At 41.6% G+C, this 17,811-nt stretch overlaps 1 protein-coding gene across 2 annotated transcripts in view; it reads left to right on the plus strand.

Moving 5' to 3' along the window:
- The window catches only part of LOC129857829 (glutamate receptor ionotropic, delta-1-like), a 443,480-nt gene that overhangs the window by 341,316 nt on the left and 84,353 nt on the right, over positions 1-17,811 (plus strand). For both annotated transcript variants that reach the window (XM_055926464.1, XM_055926455.1), the window contains exons 6-7: positions 8,966-9,139; positions 13,349-13,510. In XM_055926464.1, the coding sequence (XP_055782439.1) occupies positions 8,966-9,139; positions 13,349-13,510 (336 nt within the window). The remainder of the gene's footprint in view (positions 1-8,965; positions 9,140-13,348; positions 13,511-17,811) is intronic.

Here is a 17,811-nt window from a genome sequence, read left to right on the forward strand (position 1 = left end):
ATTTGATTGTTCTTTGTATCCATAGAGCCAGTTCTTTTTCCTGTAGTCAACCCTGCAGTCAGAAATTGGGAGAACACTCATTTAGAATGCTTGAAGCTTTAACAGTATGTGTGAGTTTTTTTGTGTTTGTGGGTGTGTGTTTGTGCACACAACTGTTAAACTTCAGGAATATTGATAAGAGGCAGTCGACCTACAGTACATACACATTACAATCAAAGCATAGTATGCCTGTAACTCAATGCACTGCTTTTTAAATGGAAACATCTTTCTTTAGGGACAGATTTGAGTAAATTTTAAAAATAGTGATTTATCATGATTAGCTACAAAAAAATCTTGTGAATAATCACAATTACTTATTTTAATTATTTGATAGCTCTAATTATAATAGATCACCATATATATTGTGCAGCTCAAAAGTAGTTGGTAATTAAAGTAGGCCTAAAGTGCTTGTCTATTTCTGACAGATGATTTACTACAGATTTTTGTCTCACTATGTTAATGTAAAATACACATTCCTAATCAAACCTTTTTAATCCTGTCTTTGGGTAGTGTAATGTGTTTTATTTCTCTCCTCCACCGTGCCTGCTGCTGTTTCACAGATAGTGTCAACAACTGTTTCTATTCAAACATTTTGCTGGTGGTTACCACGGAAAATCAGTCATATCATCCCTGTTCTTCTTGACTCTGGCTGTCACGCAACGCGCCTCCCTCTAATCCATCACACACAGACTCAGATGTCACCTCCTCTCTCTTTGTAGAAAAAACTAATCCTGTTTGACTCCGTCATCCATCCATATAGAGCAAACAGTGTCAACCACCGCCCTCCGTGTGGTTTGGCTGATGATTTAGAGAGAAGGATACCTTGTTACGCCCTCCCTCATACATCAATCAACGATTGGTAACTGATCCTGTCTTGTATTGAAAAAAGTGGAAGACTGTCCAAAATTGTTATCAACAATTGCTGAAGATTGAAGCAGCAATACATCTCTTTTACACTGCAACCTTGTTCCGATTCTTCAACACTTTTCAGTTCTTCTCTTTCTCTCTCCCTCTCTCCTCTCCATCCATTCTCTACTTCAGCTCTCCGAACATTGCCTTTCTCACCAGTTAAACTTCATATGAACCCATTCTGCTCTGACTTTCTTCAACAGTGACTGTAGAACAGCAAAACTGAAAGCGCGAACCAGTACAAACAGTGTAGTTATTCCCTCTGTAAGGCAATCAAACAGGCAAAACGTCAGTATAGAGACATAGTGGAGTCACAATTCAACGGCTTAGACACGAGACGTATGCGGCAGGGTCTACAGACAATCACAGACTACAAAGGGAAAACCAGTAATGTCTCGGACACCGACATCTTGCTTCCTGACAAGCTATACACCATCTTTGCCAGCTTTGATGATAACACAGTGCCACCGACTTGGCCCGCTACCAAGGACTGCGTGTTAACATTTAAGCGTGTTAACCCTCGCTGCCGGACCAGACGACATCCCTAGCCGCTCAGACCAGCTGGCTGGGGTGTTTACGGACATGTTCAATCTTTCCCTATCCCAGTCTGCTTCAAGATGTCCACCATTGTTCCAAAGAAAGCAAAGGCAACTGAACTAAATGACTATCGCCCCGTAACACTCAATTCTGTCATCATGAAGTGCTTTGAGAGGCTTTAAAGACCATATCACCTCTTCCTTACCTGACACCCTAGACCCACTTCAATTTGCTTATCGCCCCAATAGATCCACAGACGATGCAATCGCCATCACACTGCACTATCCAATCTGGACAAGAGGAATACATATGTACATAAAAATTATGTTCATTGACAATAGCTCAGCATTCAACACCATAGTACTCTCCAAGTTCATCATTAAGCTCGGGCCCTGGGTCTCGACAACGCCCTGTGCAACTGGGTCCTGGACTTCCTGACGGGCCGCCCCCAGGTGTTGAAGGTAGGAAACAACACCTCCACTTCACTGATCCTCAATACAGGGGCACCACAAGGGTGTGTGCTTAGCCCCCTCCTGTACTCCCTGTTCACCCATGACTGCATGGCCACTCACGCCTCCAACTTAATCATCAAGTTTGCAGATGATAAAACAGTAATAGGCCTGATTACCAACAATCATGAGACAGCCTACAGAGAGGAGGTAAGGGCCCTGGGAGTATGGTGCCAGGAAAATAACCTCTCACTGTAAGAAACGACGCTGGAGTAAAGAAGCAGGTACGGAGAGTGAATATTTAATATTGCACAGACATGGAACAGGACAAGAACAGCGTCAGAACTGGGTAAGACAAAACGACAAACGGGAATTAATGAAGAAGCGGGGAACAGAGCTGGGGAACAGACAGATATAAGGGAGTTACTCTATGTGAACTGGAAACCACATATCCTGAGGCTGCATTTATTGTAGCTGGGGATTTTAACAAGGCTAATCTGAAAACAAGGATCCATAAATTTTATCCGCATATCGAATGCGCGACCCGGGCTGGAAAAATTCTGGATCATTGTTACTCTAACTTCCACGACGCATACTAAACTCTCCCTCGCCCTCCTTTCGGCAAATCTGACCACAAATCTATTTTGTTGCTCCCAGCCTATAGACAGAAACTAAAACAGGAAACGCCCGTGCTCAGGTCTGTTCAGCACTGGTCCGACCAATCTGATTCCACGCTTCAAGATTGCTTCGATCATGTGGACTGGGATATGTTCCGGATAGCGTCGAACAACAACATTGATGTACACGCTGATTCAGTGAGCGAGTTTATTAGCAAGTGCATCTGTGATTTTGTACCCACGGCGACAATGAAAATCTTCCCCAACCAGAAACCGTGGACTGATGGCATCATTCGCGCAAAACTGACAGCAAACCTCTGTTTTTAATCAGGGCAAGGCGACCTGAAACATGACCCTGGGTCTCGACCCAGCCCTGTGCAACTGGGTCCTGGACCTTCTGACGGGCCGCCCCCCCGGGTGGTGAGGGTAGGAAACAACACCTCCAACCCGCTGATCCTCAACACTGGGGCCCCACAAGGGTGTTTTCTCAGCCATTTCCTGTACTCCCTGTTCACTCATGACTGACTGTCCACGCACGCCTCCAACTCAATCATCAAGTTTGCAGACGACACTACAGTGGTAGGCTTGATTACCAACAATGACGAGACGGCCTACAGGGAGGAGGTGAGGGCCCTCGGAGTGTGGTGTCAGGAAAATAACCTCACACTCAACGTCAACAAAAAAAGGAAATGATCGTGGACTTCAGCGCCTCTTCAACCTTCGGAGGCTTAAGAAATTTGTCTTGTCACCAAAAACACTCACAAACTTTTACAGATGCACAATTGAGAGCATCCTGTCGGGCTGTATTACTGCCTAGTACGGCAACTGCTCCGCCCACACCCGCAAGGCTCTCCAGAGGGTAGTGAGGTCTGCACAACGCATCATCGGGGGAAAACTACCTGCACTCCAGGACACCTACACCACCCGATGTCACAGGAAGGCCAAAAAGCTCATCAAGGACAACAACCACCCAAGCCACTGCCTGTTCACCCCGCTATCATCCAGAAGGCGAGGTCAGTACAGGTGCATCAAAGCTGGGACCGAGAGACTGAAAAACATCTCAAGGCCATCAGACTGTTTAACAGCCATCACTAACATTGAGTGGCTGCTGCCAACATACTGACTCAAATCTCTAGCCACTTTAATAATTTAAAAATGGATGTAATAAATGTATCACTAGTCACTTTAAACTATGCCACTTTATATAATGTTTACATATCCTACACTACTCATCTCAAATGTATATACTGTACTCTATACCATCTACTGCATCTTGCCTATGCCGTTCGGCCATCGCTTATCCATATATATTTGTATGTACATATTCTTACTCATTCCTTTACACTTGTGTATAAGGTAGATGTTGTGAAATTGTTAGATTACTTGTTAGATATTACTGCATGGTCAGAACTAGAAGCACAAGCATTTCACTACACTCGCATTAACATCTGCTAACCATGTGTATGTGACCAATAAAATGTAATTTGATTTTGATTTACCATCTAAGTTGTCAGTACCAGGTGGCTTGGATCTTTGATCCTTGATGACCTTATTTATAGATAGCAACAAAAAATATCACCTCTTCCACACCCACTTTGCAGAACTCAAAACTACCGTGCTTAACTTTCATTATTTGGTCCGTTATGTATGAATATGAAGCAATTTGATAATCTTGTCAACAAAAAAGTTATTAAAGTGATTGGCAATATCAAAGGGTTTTGTTATGAACAGGCCATTTGACTCAATGAAGGATGAAGCCGAGTTCACTTTTTTGCATAGAATATAATTTAAATTAATTCAGAGCTTTTTACTATCATTCTTTATATAATTGAACTTTGTTCCATATTATAGTTTCTTCTATCTTTTCTTTAGTTTAGATTTCTCAATTTACTGTATGTTTGCCAGTCTGCTGTGTTGTCACACTTATTTTCTATTCTTTTTGCCTCGTCCCTCTCAGCCATCATTTTTTCTAATTGATAATCCATGGTGATTTGGCAGTTCTAACAGTCAGTTTCTGGATGGGCACGTGCTTATCAGTAATTGTAAGAAGCCGTTTCATAAAGTCAGGTTGGTCCTCATTACACACATTAGAATAACAAATATTGTTCACATCTTTTCGACATTGGATTCTTTGCAAAACCTGTTGTATGATCACTTATACACAATTTTAGGTCCAGTCTTTGGAACTTAGTTTTTTCTAGATATGGCTATTATATTCACTGCATCCAATGGGGGGGGGATACCACTTTAGAGCAGATTCATGCGGCATTAGTAAAGATGTGATCAGTATACGTGGATGATTTAGTTCCTGTTCTGTTTGTAAATACCCTGGAAGGTTGCCTGATAACCTGTACCAGATTGCAGGCATTGGTTACAGCTTGAATCTTCTTTTTGAGTGGACAGCTTGATGACAACCAGTCAATATTTATGTCATCCAGAACATATACCTCTCTGTTGATATCACATACATTACACATACATTGAGCATTTTACACATATAGTCCAAGTACTGACTTTTAGTACTCAGTGGTCTATAGCAACTTCCTATAAGAATGTGCTTTAGTTGAGGCAGATGAACCTGTAGCCATATTACTTCCACATCATCTGACATGAGATCCTCTCTCAGCCTAATAGGAATATGACTCTGGGCATACATGACAACTCCTCCTTCATTTGCATTTCTATATTTCCTATATATTCTATAACCACATATAGCTACTACTGCATCATCAAATGAATTATCTAAGTGTGTTTCACCAATGGCCAGAATATGAATGTCTCCTGATGTTAATAAGTTGTACATTTCATGAACCTTGTTTCACAGGCTACGCACTTTAACAATATGGGCTATGTTTAGTACTTTTCTGGGTTGCTTGTTTGTTTTTAGTGCTATTCTGAGAGGCTGATCCAAGGTAGACATGTCAGTGACATTTACATTTGAGGCTATGGTACTAAGGGAGCTGTCAACAGTAGGCTTCTTCCTAAGGCAGACAGTTTCAGTGCAAACAGTGGAATTAAATTCTATGGGCGTATGATTATTGCTGACAATATCCTCGAAGTTAACAGTTAAACGAACATAAATTAGGTTACTTACATTGACTTTACTTATTTCTCTGGGGTATAATGCTATTTCTATATCCTCTGTTGGTTATTATGACAGGGAGGACTGGAGCGCTACCAAACCCAGACCGTCAGTCTCTTAAAGGGATGCTTCAAGATTTTGGTAATGAGGCCCCTTATCAGATAAACTCGTGGATACCATTGTTATGTCTCTGTGTCCAGTATTAAGGAAGTTAAGAGGTAGTTTCGCGAGCCAATGTTAACTAGCATTAGGACAATTACTGTAAGGCTATGGGTATCTGCTGCTAGCAGATACCATAGACTTCCAGTCATTGCACTAACACTAGTTAGCAATTGCGCTGATGCTAGTTAGAAACTTCCTTCAAACTGCACGCAGAGACACAAAAATGGTATCCACGAGTTCATCTGACTCTGAGTAAGTAGATAATGGGCCTCATTGCCAAAATCCAGAAGTATCCCTTTAAGCAGTTTGCTATGTTGTTGGAGATAATCCTGGACCCTTCTCTTTTGAAGATGATGAAATATTGCCGCTCCAGAATTTCCCATATGTGTTTAATTGGGTTGAGATCTGGTGACTGAGATGTGCGCGGGCGCACACAGACACACACACACAGGTGTGGTTCGTATGTTAATTAATAAGCAATTAACCAACCATCATGCTTAGGATCATGTATACAAATGATCAGTTGTCCATTATTTTGGCTACCATGGCTAGAAGAAGAGATCTCAGTGACTTTGAAAGAGGGGTCTCAAAGGAGCATAGTGTGTGTGTGTCTCAGTCACCTGATCTCAACCCAATTTAACTCCTATGGGGGATTCCTTAGACAGCATTTCATCATCAACAAAACACCAAATTATGGAATTTCTCATGAACGAAGGGTGTTGCATCCCTCCAATATTGTTCCGGAAACTTGTAGAATCTATGTCAAGGCGCGTTGAAGCTGTTCTGTGGTGGCCCAAAGCCCTATTAAGACACTTTATGTTGGTGTTTCCTTTATGTTGGCAGTTACCTGTATGTGTCTACTAGTCAGAGCTAGCAGATTAGTAATGGTAGAGGCAAGTGATCGTGTGTGCTGTTGCGGGGAGGGAGGAAGGGAAAGATGGCCAGATAAGAGTACAGAGGCCCAGTCCTTCTCCAAGTCGCAGCGCTTCTCAGCATACATGTCTAAAGCTTAAAAAAGTGTTTTAACCCCTAATTAAATCTCTATGGTGATCACCAGGATTTCTTTGATTTATATATCATGATAGATTAATAACGTTGACTGAGCGGCATATTGAGGATCGTTTAGCTGTCAGACAGGCTTGATTTGATTAATGTATTTAGAGGATGTGTGCCATTGAAATACATATTTTTGGTTTCCATGCTTAAGTAGGTCACCTCGGGACACTAATAGGACCTTTGGTGGTGTTTTCCTCCCAAAGTGTATGTCCACACTGAATGCATAAACAGCTGATCTCCTTAACACATTCATTCCATCTGATATAGAGCTCTGTAATGATGGCTTTGACCTGCACTGAAATTGTATTATACAGTAATACCTAGTCCAGCATGTTAGTCACACACTGTGTTAGAGTGCCACCAGACTAATCAACAAACTCAAAGGGTACCCCAACGTTCTTTCCCTGCATACCAAAACTTGTTCTCTCCACATTAAAATATGAAGACCTAGCGCTTAAAGCTCTGTGCTTTTCTTTCAAACCACTAGTCTGTGGTCATTTTTGTCTTGTAGCAAAATGGCTCCATCAAGGTCACTGCAGGTTCAAGTGATGTCACAGCAGTCATCTGTGGTGGAAGTTCTAACAGGTCAAGACAGGTGATGATCCTGGACGTGAGGTCATAACTCCATGAATCCTACAGCATATTCCACCCGGTTAATGCACAACAGCACCTCATGAATATCCATTATTTACAGTTGTTTGTATGACTCATACTGTAGTGTTTCTGCTGTATAAAAATGGAGGTGCCTCTTTCTAAAAGCAGTAAAGCACACACCTACTGAATTATCCATGAGGTGTGGTGCTTGTTGCATAACAGTTATGTATTTCTCAAAGGAATTGATGAGTTTTGACAGTGAGATAAATAGGGTGAAAGGGCCAAAGCAAGTGAGATAAATCGACACAAAGGGGAAATTAAATAGAGGGAGTAAGTGAGACAGACAGACAGCTAACGAGAAACTTAGGCAGGGAGATGGAACGTCTGAAAGAGAAAAACAAACTTGGACAGATCGAAAGAGAGAGACCGAGAGATAGAGAAACACAGATAAGTTTGACCCCGTCAGTTGTCTCATTACTGTGGTGTTTGATCCGAGTGCTGGTTGTCTGTCACATCAACATTGACCGCTGTCCTGCTCCTGAGTCAGACCAGCAGCTCTAGGTCTCATCACTATTGATCTGACCGTTCACAGGTCATCCCCTGTCTGACCCAGAACGCATTCCTCTCATCCATCACCCTTGCCTGCACACATGATTAGGGAGGTTCGTACCCACAGCTTTATGGTGTACGTTCTGGGATTCTAAGAAATTGAAGGAGAGTTTTTATTTTGTCAATTTTCCAAAGGAACTGATAGATATCGGACATTAGTGATGATCCCCAATCCATTTTCAGCTGAAAATGTATTGAAAACCTGACCTTGAGAAGAGTGTTTATTGCATGTATTTCTGTAACGGGTGTCGTAATCCTCCTCCTCAAACGAGGGGAGGAGAGAAGGATCGAAAGACCAAAATGCAGCGGGTTGTGAATACATAATGAATTTTAATAAACAAGACGAAACTAAACACACGAAGAACACTTGATACTTTACAAAACAACAAAACGAAGTAAACAGACCTGGACACGAACTTACATACAACGTGAAGAACGCACGAACAGGAACAGACTACAAATACCCAACGACAATGAAACAGTCCCGTATGGTGCGCACATACACTGACACGGAAGACAATCACCCACCAACAAACAGTGAGAACACCCTACCTTAATATGACTCTCAATTAGAGGAAAACGCAAAACACCTGCCACTAATTAAGAGCCATACCAGGCAACCCAAAACCAACATAGAAACAGAAAACATAGACTGCCCACCCAAAACTCACGCCCTGACCATCACACACATACAAAACAACAAAAAACAGGTCAGGAACGTGACAATTTCTTAGTGTGTATTTTGATTAATCATACTTAGTTGTAACACAAAATGTACCTAGTCCTATAATTCATATGTGAATCCGCAGCTTAAGACAAGTTCATAGTGGGAATTTACAAAACAATTCTTAGATTTATTTCATGGTTTTGACCATGAACCCTCCCACCCCACCCTCTCTTTTTTGTCGCAGGAGGTGAGTGACACAGAAATCATGGAGCTGGTCCACAGTTCGTTAGGCCGGATGACCGTCATACGGCAGATCTTCCCTCTGTGGAGAGACACCAACATCCGCTGCATGAGGAACAACCACCGCATCTCCTCTCTGCTCTGTGACCCCCAGGAGGGCTACCTGCAGTCCCTGGAGGTCAGTGTGAAGGATAGGACATTTATTACTCTATTTGACCATCAGCCCCGTCACCACCCTGTCATCACCGTAACACTGCATCCACACCATCACAGAATACTTTGTCATTCACCCAACATCACCCCATATATTGACAAGACATGACGATAACCATGACAAAAGCATTTCTGAAGGTCGGCGAGAGCGATTTGCCTGTCAGCGCTGTCACAACATTGAACATCATCATCATTCTAACACTGTCATTTCCTTCACACATCCCTCCAATGTTAAACACCTCAGTCTGTCACCATCACTATTCTGACACTGGATTACACAGGAACACAGATTTCTAATGTTAAAAATGACTTAGAAATGTTCTCCGTAGTCATCTAGTGTGCAATGACCGTGACTTACTATTCAAACTCCATAGCTAGCATAGAACACTGTTTAGGACAGATGGTAAAATCATGTGGTATTATTTTAGACTTTATCTCTCAATTATTAATGTGAAAAAGGTGAAGCACTGGCTAATGCCAAGTATTTGTAAGAAAAGAAAAGCACAGGCAAGTGCTTTTCATTTCTGATATAGACGTGTTACCTGTGCTGGGTAAAGCACTGGCCACTTATCTATCCCCTTATCTATCCCCTTTCAAATCATGATCATGATACGTTAGTACACCAGACTTACTTTCTTAGGATTCATCAAGTGATGCATAAAGCCTTAAGTACAACAGCCAGACCATCATAAAGCTTTATTGATAACAAATGCTTTAGGTGTTGTAAGTGGGCATTTCCGTCTCTTCATGGTGATGTATCCTAAATAGGTATACAAATGTATAAAATGGCAATATCCTTCTTTACATATTTGGGTATTATTCTACACACTGGTTATTTTTATATAAAGTAGAGTTCAGTAGAGTTCAGTACAGTAGAGTATAGTACAGTAGAGTACAGTACAATACAGTGTACTCAACTCTAGTGTGCTCTACTGTGTACTGTACCAAACTCTACTGTACAGTACTCTACTGCACTATACTTTTCTTTACTGTACTGTATTTTACTGTGCTGTACTGTACTGAACTATACTTTACTTTTCTTTACTGAGCTGTACTTAACTATACTTTCCTGTACAAACATTTGAACCCAACTGTGGTTTGTTACTAATATGATTTCCCATTGTACCCAATTTAATTGCAGAAATTCCATTACTGATCTTTTGGAAAATGTCGTTAACGATTTGGTAATGGTATTTCAAGTTAACCACTTAATATTTCATAAACAAAATTGATATCAGTAAAACTATACCTAATTGATAGGTCTACCTTTTAAGTTCTCTGAACTGTCATTATCCTCCTTCCTCAAGAGGGAGAGACATTTTAAAATAACTTAAAGATATGTGGGTTTTTGGTAACGGAATTTCAAGGCCCAAGGCAAAGTTTCTTAAACCTACAGAAGACAGAAAAAAGTATCCAAAACAAAATATACAGTGCCTTCAGAAAGTGTTCACACACCTTGACTTTTTCCAATTAATTAAAAATGAAAAGCTGAAATGTTTTGAGTCAATAAGTATTCAACCCCTTTGTTATGGAAAGCCTGTAACGGCTTTCCTCTTCCTCTTCATCCGAAGAGGAAGAGCATGGATTGAACCAAGACGCAGCGTGATACTTAGACATAATGTTAAATAAACAAAACAGAAAACACGAACGAACACTTGAAGTTACAAAACAAATAAACGATGTAGACAGACCTGAACGACGAACTCACATGAAACACGAAGAACGCATGAACACGAAAACTGCCTACATAAAACGAACAAACAAACAAATAAAACCGAAACAGTCCCATGTGGCGCAACGACATACACAGACACAGGAGACAACCACCCACCACAAACAATGTGAAACAACCTACCTTAATATGACTCTCAATTAGAGGAAACGCCAAACACCTGCCTCTAATTGAGAGCCATACCAGGCAACCCTTAAACAAACATAGAAACAGAAAACATAGACTGCCCACCCAAACTCACGTCCTGACCAACTAACACATACAAAAACTAACAGAAACAGGTCAGGAACGTGACAAAGCCTAAATACATTCAGGAGTAAAGAAGGCTTAACAAGTCACATAATAAGTTGCATGGACTCATTCTGTGTGCAATAATTGTGTTTAACATGACTTTTTGAATGACTACCTCTCTGTACCCCACACATACAATTATCTGTAAGATCCCTCAGTCAAACAATGAATTTCAAACAAAGATTCAACCACAAAGACCAGGGAGGTTTTTCAATGCCTTGCGAAGAAAGGCACGTATTGGTAGATGGGTAAAAAGAAAATGCATATATGAAATATCCCTTTAAGCAGGGTTTCCCAACTGGCAGGCCGAGTGGTTTTATTTGCCCCCTCCAAGTTTTCTGATAAAAAATAAAAGATAAAACAACATACATTTTTGGGGGGACATAAAAACACCAGGAAATCAGCTCCAAGTGATGTCCACCATGATCGGGAGTCCCATAATTCACCTTTCAGCAGGACAATAACCTAAAACACAAGGCCAAATGTATGCTGGAGTTGCTTACCAAGACGACATTGAATGTTCCTGAGTGACCTACTTACAGTCTTGACTTAAATAGGCTTGAAAATGTACTGCAAAACTTGATAATGGCTGTCTAGCAATGATCAACAACCAACTTGACAGAGCTTGAAGAGTTGTAAAAATAATAATGTGCAAATATTGTACAATCCAGGTGTGGAAAGTTCTTACAGACTTACCTAAAAAGACTCACAGCTGTAATCAATGCCAAAGGTGATTCTAACATGTTTTGACTCAGGGTTGGGAATGAATACTTATGATATTTCTGTATTTAATTTTCAATACAATTGCAAACATTTCTAAAATATTATTTTCACTTTGTCATTATGGGGTATTATGTGTTGATGGGTGAGAAAAAATATCTATTTAATCCATTTTGAATTCAGGCTGTAACACAACTAAATGTGGAATAAGTCAAGGGGTATGAATACTTTCTGAAGGCAGTGTAAGTGTTGATATTATTTGGCAGGAGTCTTTACTTTAACATTATTGCGTTTCTGGTAGATGTTTTCTAAGACCCATTTTCCATATGTTTGACCAGAAATCAAAGTCTTTGCTTATTCCACGTTTTTAGGATGGAAAATGGTTGAACATGTATATACAGTATGCCTTCATTAAAAAAAAATATTGATATGGATTTCTTTTGACACCCAATTTGACATGCTCCTATGAACATCACATGTTGCTCATGGGTCCTTTTGTATGGAAATTACCTAGTATGTTTATGTTTGAGCTAACATTAAAAAAAATTATGCATTTTGTAAACTCGATTTACCACCGTCACATTCCTTTCAACTCAACAAGTGTGTTTCCTCTATACCCAATATGAACATGTGGATTGAATGTCCAATTGAATCCTCAATGAAATGATGAAAACAATAATTGTACATGTATTGATCTCATGGTGAACCATGATAGAATACAGGAACAGAGGTCTGAGGAATGGTGTCCTTCAGCAAATATCTCTCTTTGTGTCATTGCTGTACCCTGCCATTCATACATGCCTTTGTTGGTGTAGGAAAATGCTTCCCTTATATCGAAAGCATGCTTTGGACATAGGCAATCCAATCCAGCCTGTTTGTATTCCAAATGAAAATGCCAGGGAATGTGTTTGGGCTTCTCTTTCTCCAGTGGTCCTTCAATAAATCACAATCACAATTTCCTACAGACAAGTTAGAAAAGGTATACTGTGGGTGTAATTGTGAGTAATGCTCTGTGGCATTTCAACAGACATGTCTTCTTCTATCATTAGAAAACTTGAGGTTATCTTTCATATCTCTTGTCTGTAACTTAAAAGTGGTCATTGCAGTGTCAGACTGGGTTTTTCTGCTCCCCAGGTGTCAACCACTATGGGTCTGTTTCTCCCTTTCATTCTGTGGACATGCTTATTCCCTACTGAGCAATTTATTTCCCCTGAACCTCACAGGGGCAGAGGCAGAGAGGAACCACTTTTGTGTTGGTCTTGTAAACTTTCACAATGTTCAACAATTGATTTTGAGCATCTCGTTTTAGCTCCAACAGTTTTGGGGAGTTTTTCCCTGCCAGATCTCAAACTAGTTCATTACCTGCATGACGCTGCTGATTCTGCTCAAAACCTTTTATAGAATATGTTTTATTTTGTTGTTTCCCCCCAGGTCTCCAACTTGTACCTGTATGACAGTGTGCTGATGCTGGCCAACGCCTTCTACAGTAAGCTGGAGGACAGAAAGTGGCATAGCATGGCCAGTCTGAACTGCATGAGGAAGTCCACCAAGCCCTGGAATGGAGGCTGGTCTATGCTGGACACCATCCAGAAGGTAGGACGCAGACTAACTCATACGGTGTCGAAATGGATTCCTTTCATTCTTTTCACATGTATCTCAACTGTTTGAATACAGATGTCCAAGGAGAATGATATAGTATGTTGTGTTTAGATTCAAGTTACAAGTTTTATTTGTCGTATGTACAGGATGGTATATGGTATACACCGTCAAACTAAATGCTTACATGCAGTCTCCTTGGCGTGCCAATTTTCTTCAGCTGCCTTAGGAAGTAGAGATGCTGTTGGGCCCTCTTGACAAGAGTGGTGGGGTTGTTTGTCCATGTCAAGTGCTTGGTGATGTGGGCGCTGAGGAACTTAGAACTGCTGACTAATGCGTTCCCTTTGATGTGGATCAGTGGGACGTTCCTTCCTTTGCTTCCTGAAGACAACAATCCACTTTCAGGGCTCCCGAGTGATGCAGGGGTCTAAGGCACTGCATCACAGTGCTCGAGGCATCACTAAATCACTGACCCAGGTTCGATCCCAGGTAGTATTACAACTGGCCATGATCGGGAGTCCCATAGAGCGGCGCAGCAATTGGCCCAGCGTCGTCCTGGTTAGGGTTTGGTCGGTGTCGGCCGTCATTGTAAATAATCATTTGTTCTTACCGGACTTGCCTATTTAAATAAAGGTTAAATAAAACAATTATTTTAAAAAAAACTTTTGTTTTGCTGACATTGAGGGAAAGGTTGTTGTCCTGGCACCACAATGCCACTTCACTTACCTCCTTCCTATAGGCTGACTCGTCGTTTTTGGTTATCAGGCCTACAACCGTGGTTTCATCAGCCAACATGGCGATGGAGTTGGTGTCGTGCAAAACCACGCAGTTGTGGGTGAACATATGGAATACAGCAGGCGGCTGAGAACACACCCCTGGGGGGCCTGTGTGTTAACAGTCAGGGTTGAGGAGGTGTTGTTGCCAATCCTCACAGCCTGTGGTCTTCCTGTCTGGCCGATTGTCATTTGGGCATGTCACCTTGTTTTTCTTGGGCACTGGGAGGATGGTGGTCTCCTTGAAGCAGGTGGGCACTACAGCCTGGGACAGAGAAATGTTGAAAATGTCAGAGAAAACGGCCGCCAGCTAGTCAGCACACACTCTGAGGACCTTTGCCAGGGATGGCATCTGGGCTGGTGTCTTTGTGAGTTTTCACTCTTTTGAAAGTTTTCCTCACGTCAGCCTTGTATAGCGAATGCACCTGGTCGTCCGGAGCAGCGAGTATCTTCCTGGATTCCTCGAAGCGAGCATAGAATGTGTTAAGCTTGTCTGGGAAGGAGGCTTAGGTGGGCACCACCGGATTTGCCTTTGTTGTCCATTGTTGTCTGTAGTCCTTGCCGCATGCGTCATGAATATGAATTGTCAAACATCAATGCAGTTTGAGTTTGTATTGTCTTTTTGCTTCAGCAATGGATTTGCGGAGCTCGTACCTGCTTACCTTGCACGCTTCGCACACCACTGAGTAAGTGAGGTTTGTTCTGTTGACATTGAATGCTGCAGTACGTGTTCTCAGAATGGTATGGATATCTCCGTTCATCCAAGGTTTTTGGTTCGGGTTTGTCCATATTGTTATTGTGGGTACAACACCATCAACACATTTCCTAATGAAGCCTGTGACTGACAATGTATATTCTTCAATGTTGATATATGAGTGTCCTTGGTGGATGAATCTTTGAACATATTTCAATCAGTATTCTCAAAACAATCCTGCAGCATTTAGTCTGCCTCCTCTGTCCAACGACTCACTATTCTCTGTGTTGGTGTCTCCTTGTTGAGGAACAGAGAGGAACAGAGAGATGTGATCTGATGGTCCAGCAGGTTGTTTCTTCTTGTGGGGCAGGATACATCTTGGTGATAATTGCTTGGTTAAAATCACCCAGGACAATAAAGACTGCTTCCGAAGTGAGAGGATTCTTGCTGGCTAATTATCTTGTACAGTGACTTACAGGAGCAATTGCGATGTGCCTTGCTCAAGGGCACATCGACAGATTTTTTACCAAGTCGGCTCAGGGATGCTGGCCCAACGCTCTTAACCGCTATGCTACCTACCGCCCCAGATCGGGTGAACAGGAGCTTGAGATGTTTTCAATCTCAGTACACCAGTTATTGTTGATGAGGAAACACACCCCTCCCTCCTACTCTTACCAGAAGCTGCCTTTAGATCCATACGGAAAATGGAAAAGCCATCTGGTTGAGTCGAGTATATCGTCCGAAAGCCATGTCTCTGTAAAAACAAAGCCACAGCATTCCCTGATGTCCCTCTACGATTGAAGCCCTCTGAGTTCATTCCAAAAAATCCAGCGATTTCACATTTTAGCCTTCAGGATACTAGGAAGAGGAGGCCGTATAGCACATCTTTTCAGCTTGGAGTCCCCCTTTCCTTCCTCGGCTTCATTCACCAGCATTGCCTTCGGTCATCTTGGTTTATCCAAATTAACAAATTGGAACAAAATGTGCTTGATTGCATCAATTTACAGGCTGTGATTAAACCCTTCATGAAATTAATCATTTAGAAATTAACAAAAGAATATTGAAAGGAAAAAGGACCTATTGTATTAGTAATTGTTTTCTTATGAAATCATGATGACACTGCCTTGTTGATTAGTCATGATTTCACTCTACTGCTCACCATTCCCTGAGAAACCAGATGATTTTGAAACGTTTTACGTACTTTGCACATCATCTAATGGACATCACTATGCACCAGGCACCTGCACAGATAGGGCTCTACTTGTGCAGAGCACATGCCCCTTTGCCCTTCCACTCTTCCAAGTGCCCTTTTGGGTGGTGATATAATTTCCCTCAATGTTTTTTTTTTTTGTATGCATTTTGTATCATGGTTGTTCGGAACCCACTGCCAGCTAGTCGTTGTCAAGTTTGCCACCCCCTCCCCGTCCATTAGTTGCGTCTGATCTTCCATGTACTGAGCTTGTGCGCGCCTGGTTGCGACTTTTTCCCAGTCTGCCCTGTATGGTGGTATCCAAACAGGCTTGAGAGATGCTGTCACCGGTCGAGTGTGTGTAGCTAGCTACCTAGTTTAAATATCAACAGTACTGCTACAGCAGCATAACACTTGATTTAGCCTACATCATCATCAATATTCGGTCTGGTTGGCTGACATGTACAGCAGAGAAAGGCAGAAATGCATAGAGAGTAAAGGTCTTCACGGGTCCGTTCCCAAATGGACCTGGGGCTTTCCCACCCAAACCCGATATGCATGAATAAATAAAAAATTATAATTTCGAGACGCGTTCCCGAACGGACCCGTGGACAACTAGACCCGTTCCGTATAGACCGGATCCGGATCCGGACCCAGATAAGATGTTATCCGAGTCAGGGAAGCAGCTACTTTATTTGAGCTACTTTACTAACCCGAGCTGATAAAGCAAGGAAGAAGGAGAGAGGTGCCGTCGGGACGTACTGTGAATGAGTGACACAAGGAGCATGGAGGAGGGAGGGAGGGAGAGACGAGAGATGGCAACTAACCAAGCCGACTCGCGCTATAGTGGACTAATAGCTGCCATAGCTAGGTTTCCGGACAAGTAAGTTAAAATGACACATACCCGAAACAATCAGATCTGACCCCAGACTGTGACATTATTTAGAATTTTGGATCCATGAAGACCTCTAATAGAGAGATAAATCACAATCAGTAAAATATCTTGAGCTAATTTACTAGCAGATTTACTAGCAAAAACCTTTTTTCATTTTGAGCACCTGCCCCCTTGAAGGTCTGTGCACGGCCCTGCTATGCACCCCTTTTTCTACAGTAGATGTTCTTATCAGCACATGTTCCTGTCGTTGACTTAAAATCAATGGTCTGTATAGAAATTGAGCTGGTAAGCTTGGTGGTCCAGCTAGTTGGACCATACAGTGCATTCAGAAACCATACAGTGCATTCAGTGCATTTTGCTAATTTATTAAGAATAGAAAACTGAAATATTGTATTTACATAAGTATTCAGACCCTTTACTCAGTAGTTTGTTGAGGCACCTTTGGCAGCGATTACAGCCTTTTTTTTTTTTTTTTTTTTTTTTTTTTTTTTTATTAGGGGTGGATCAGCTTAGTATTGCGGAAAGAATGTTGCTTCCAATGTAATTGTCTGCATCATTTCCATTCCCCCATATTTTTTGGGGTAAATATATATATCCATACACGTATGCATACATATACACATATATACATACACATACCTATATAGACATACATACTTTTTTAAAGAATATGCCTTTATTATTATTCCCCGCGACCCTACCACCAATCCCCCAATTGGAGTAAACTTATAAACACTTCTGCTTTTA

The sequence above is a fragment of the Salvelinus fontinalis genome, chromosome 1 (assembly GCF_029448725.1).
Source record: "Salvelinus fontinalis isolate EN_2023a chromosome 1, ASM2944872v1, whole genome shotgun sequence".
NCBI lineage: Eukaryota > Metazoa > Chordata > Actinopteri > Salmoniformes > Salmonidae > Salvelinus > Salvelinus fontinalis.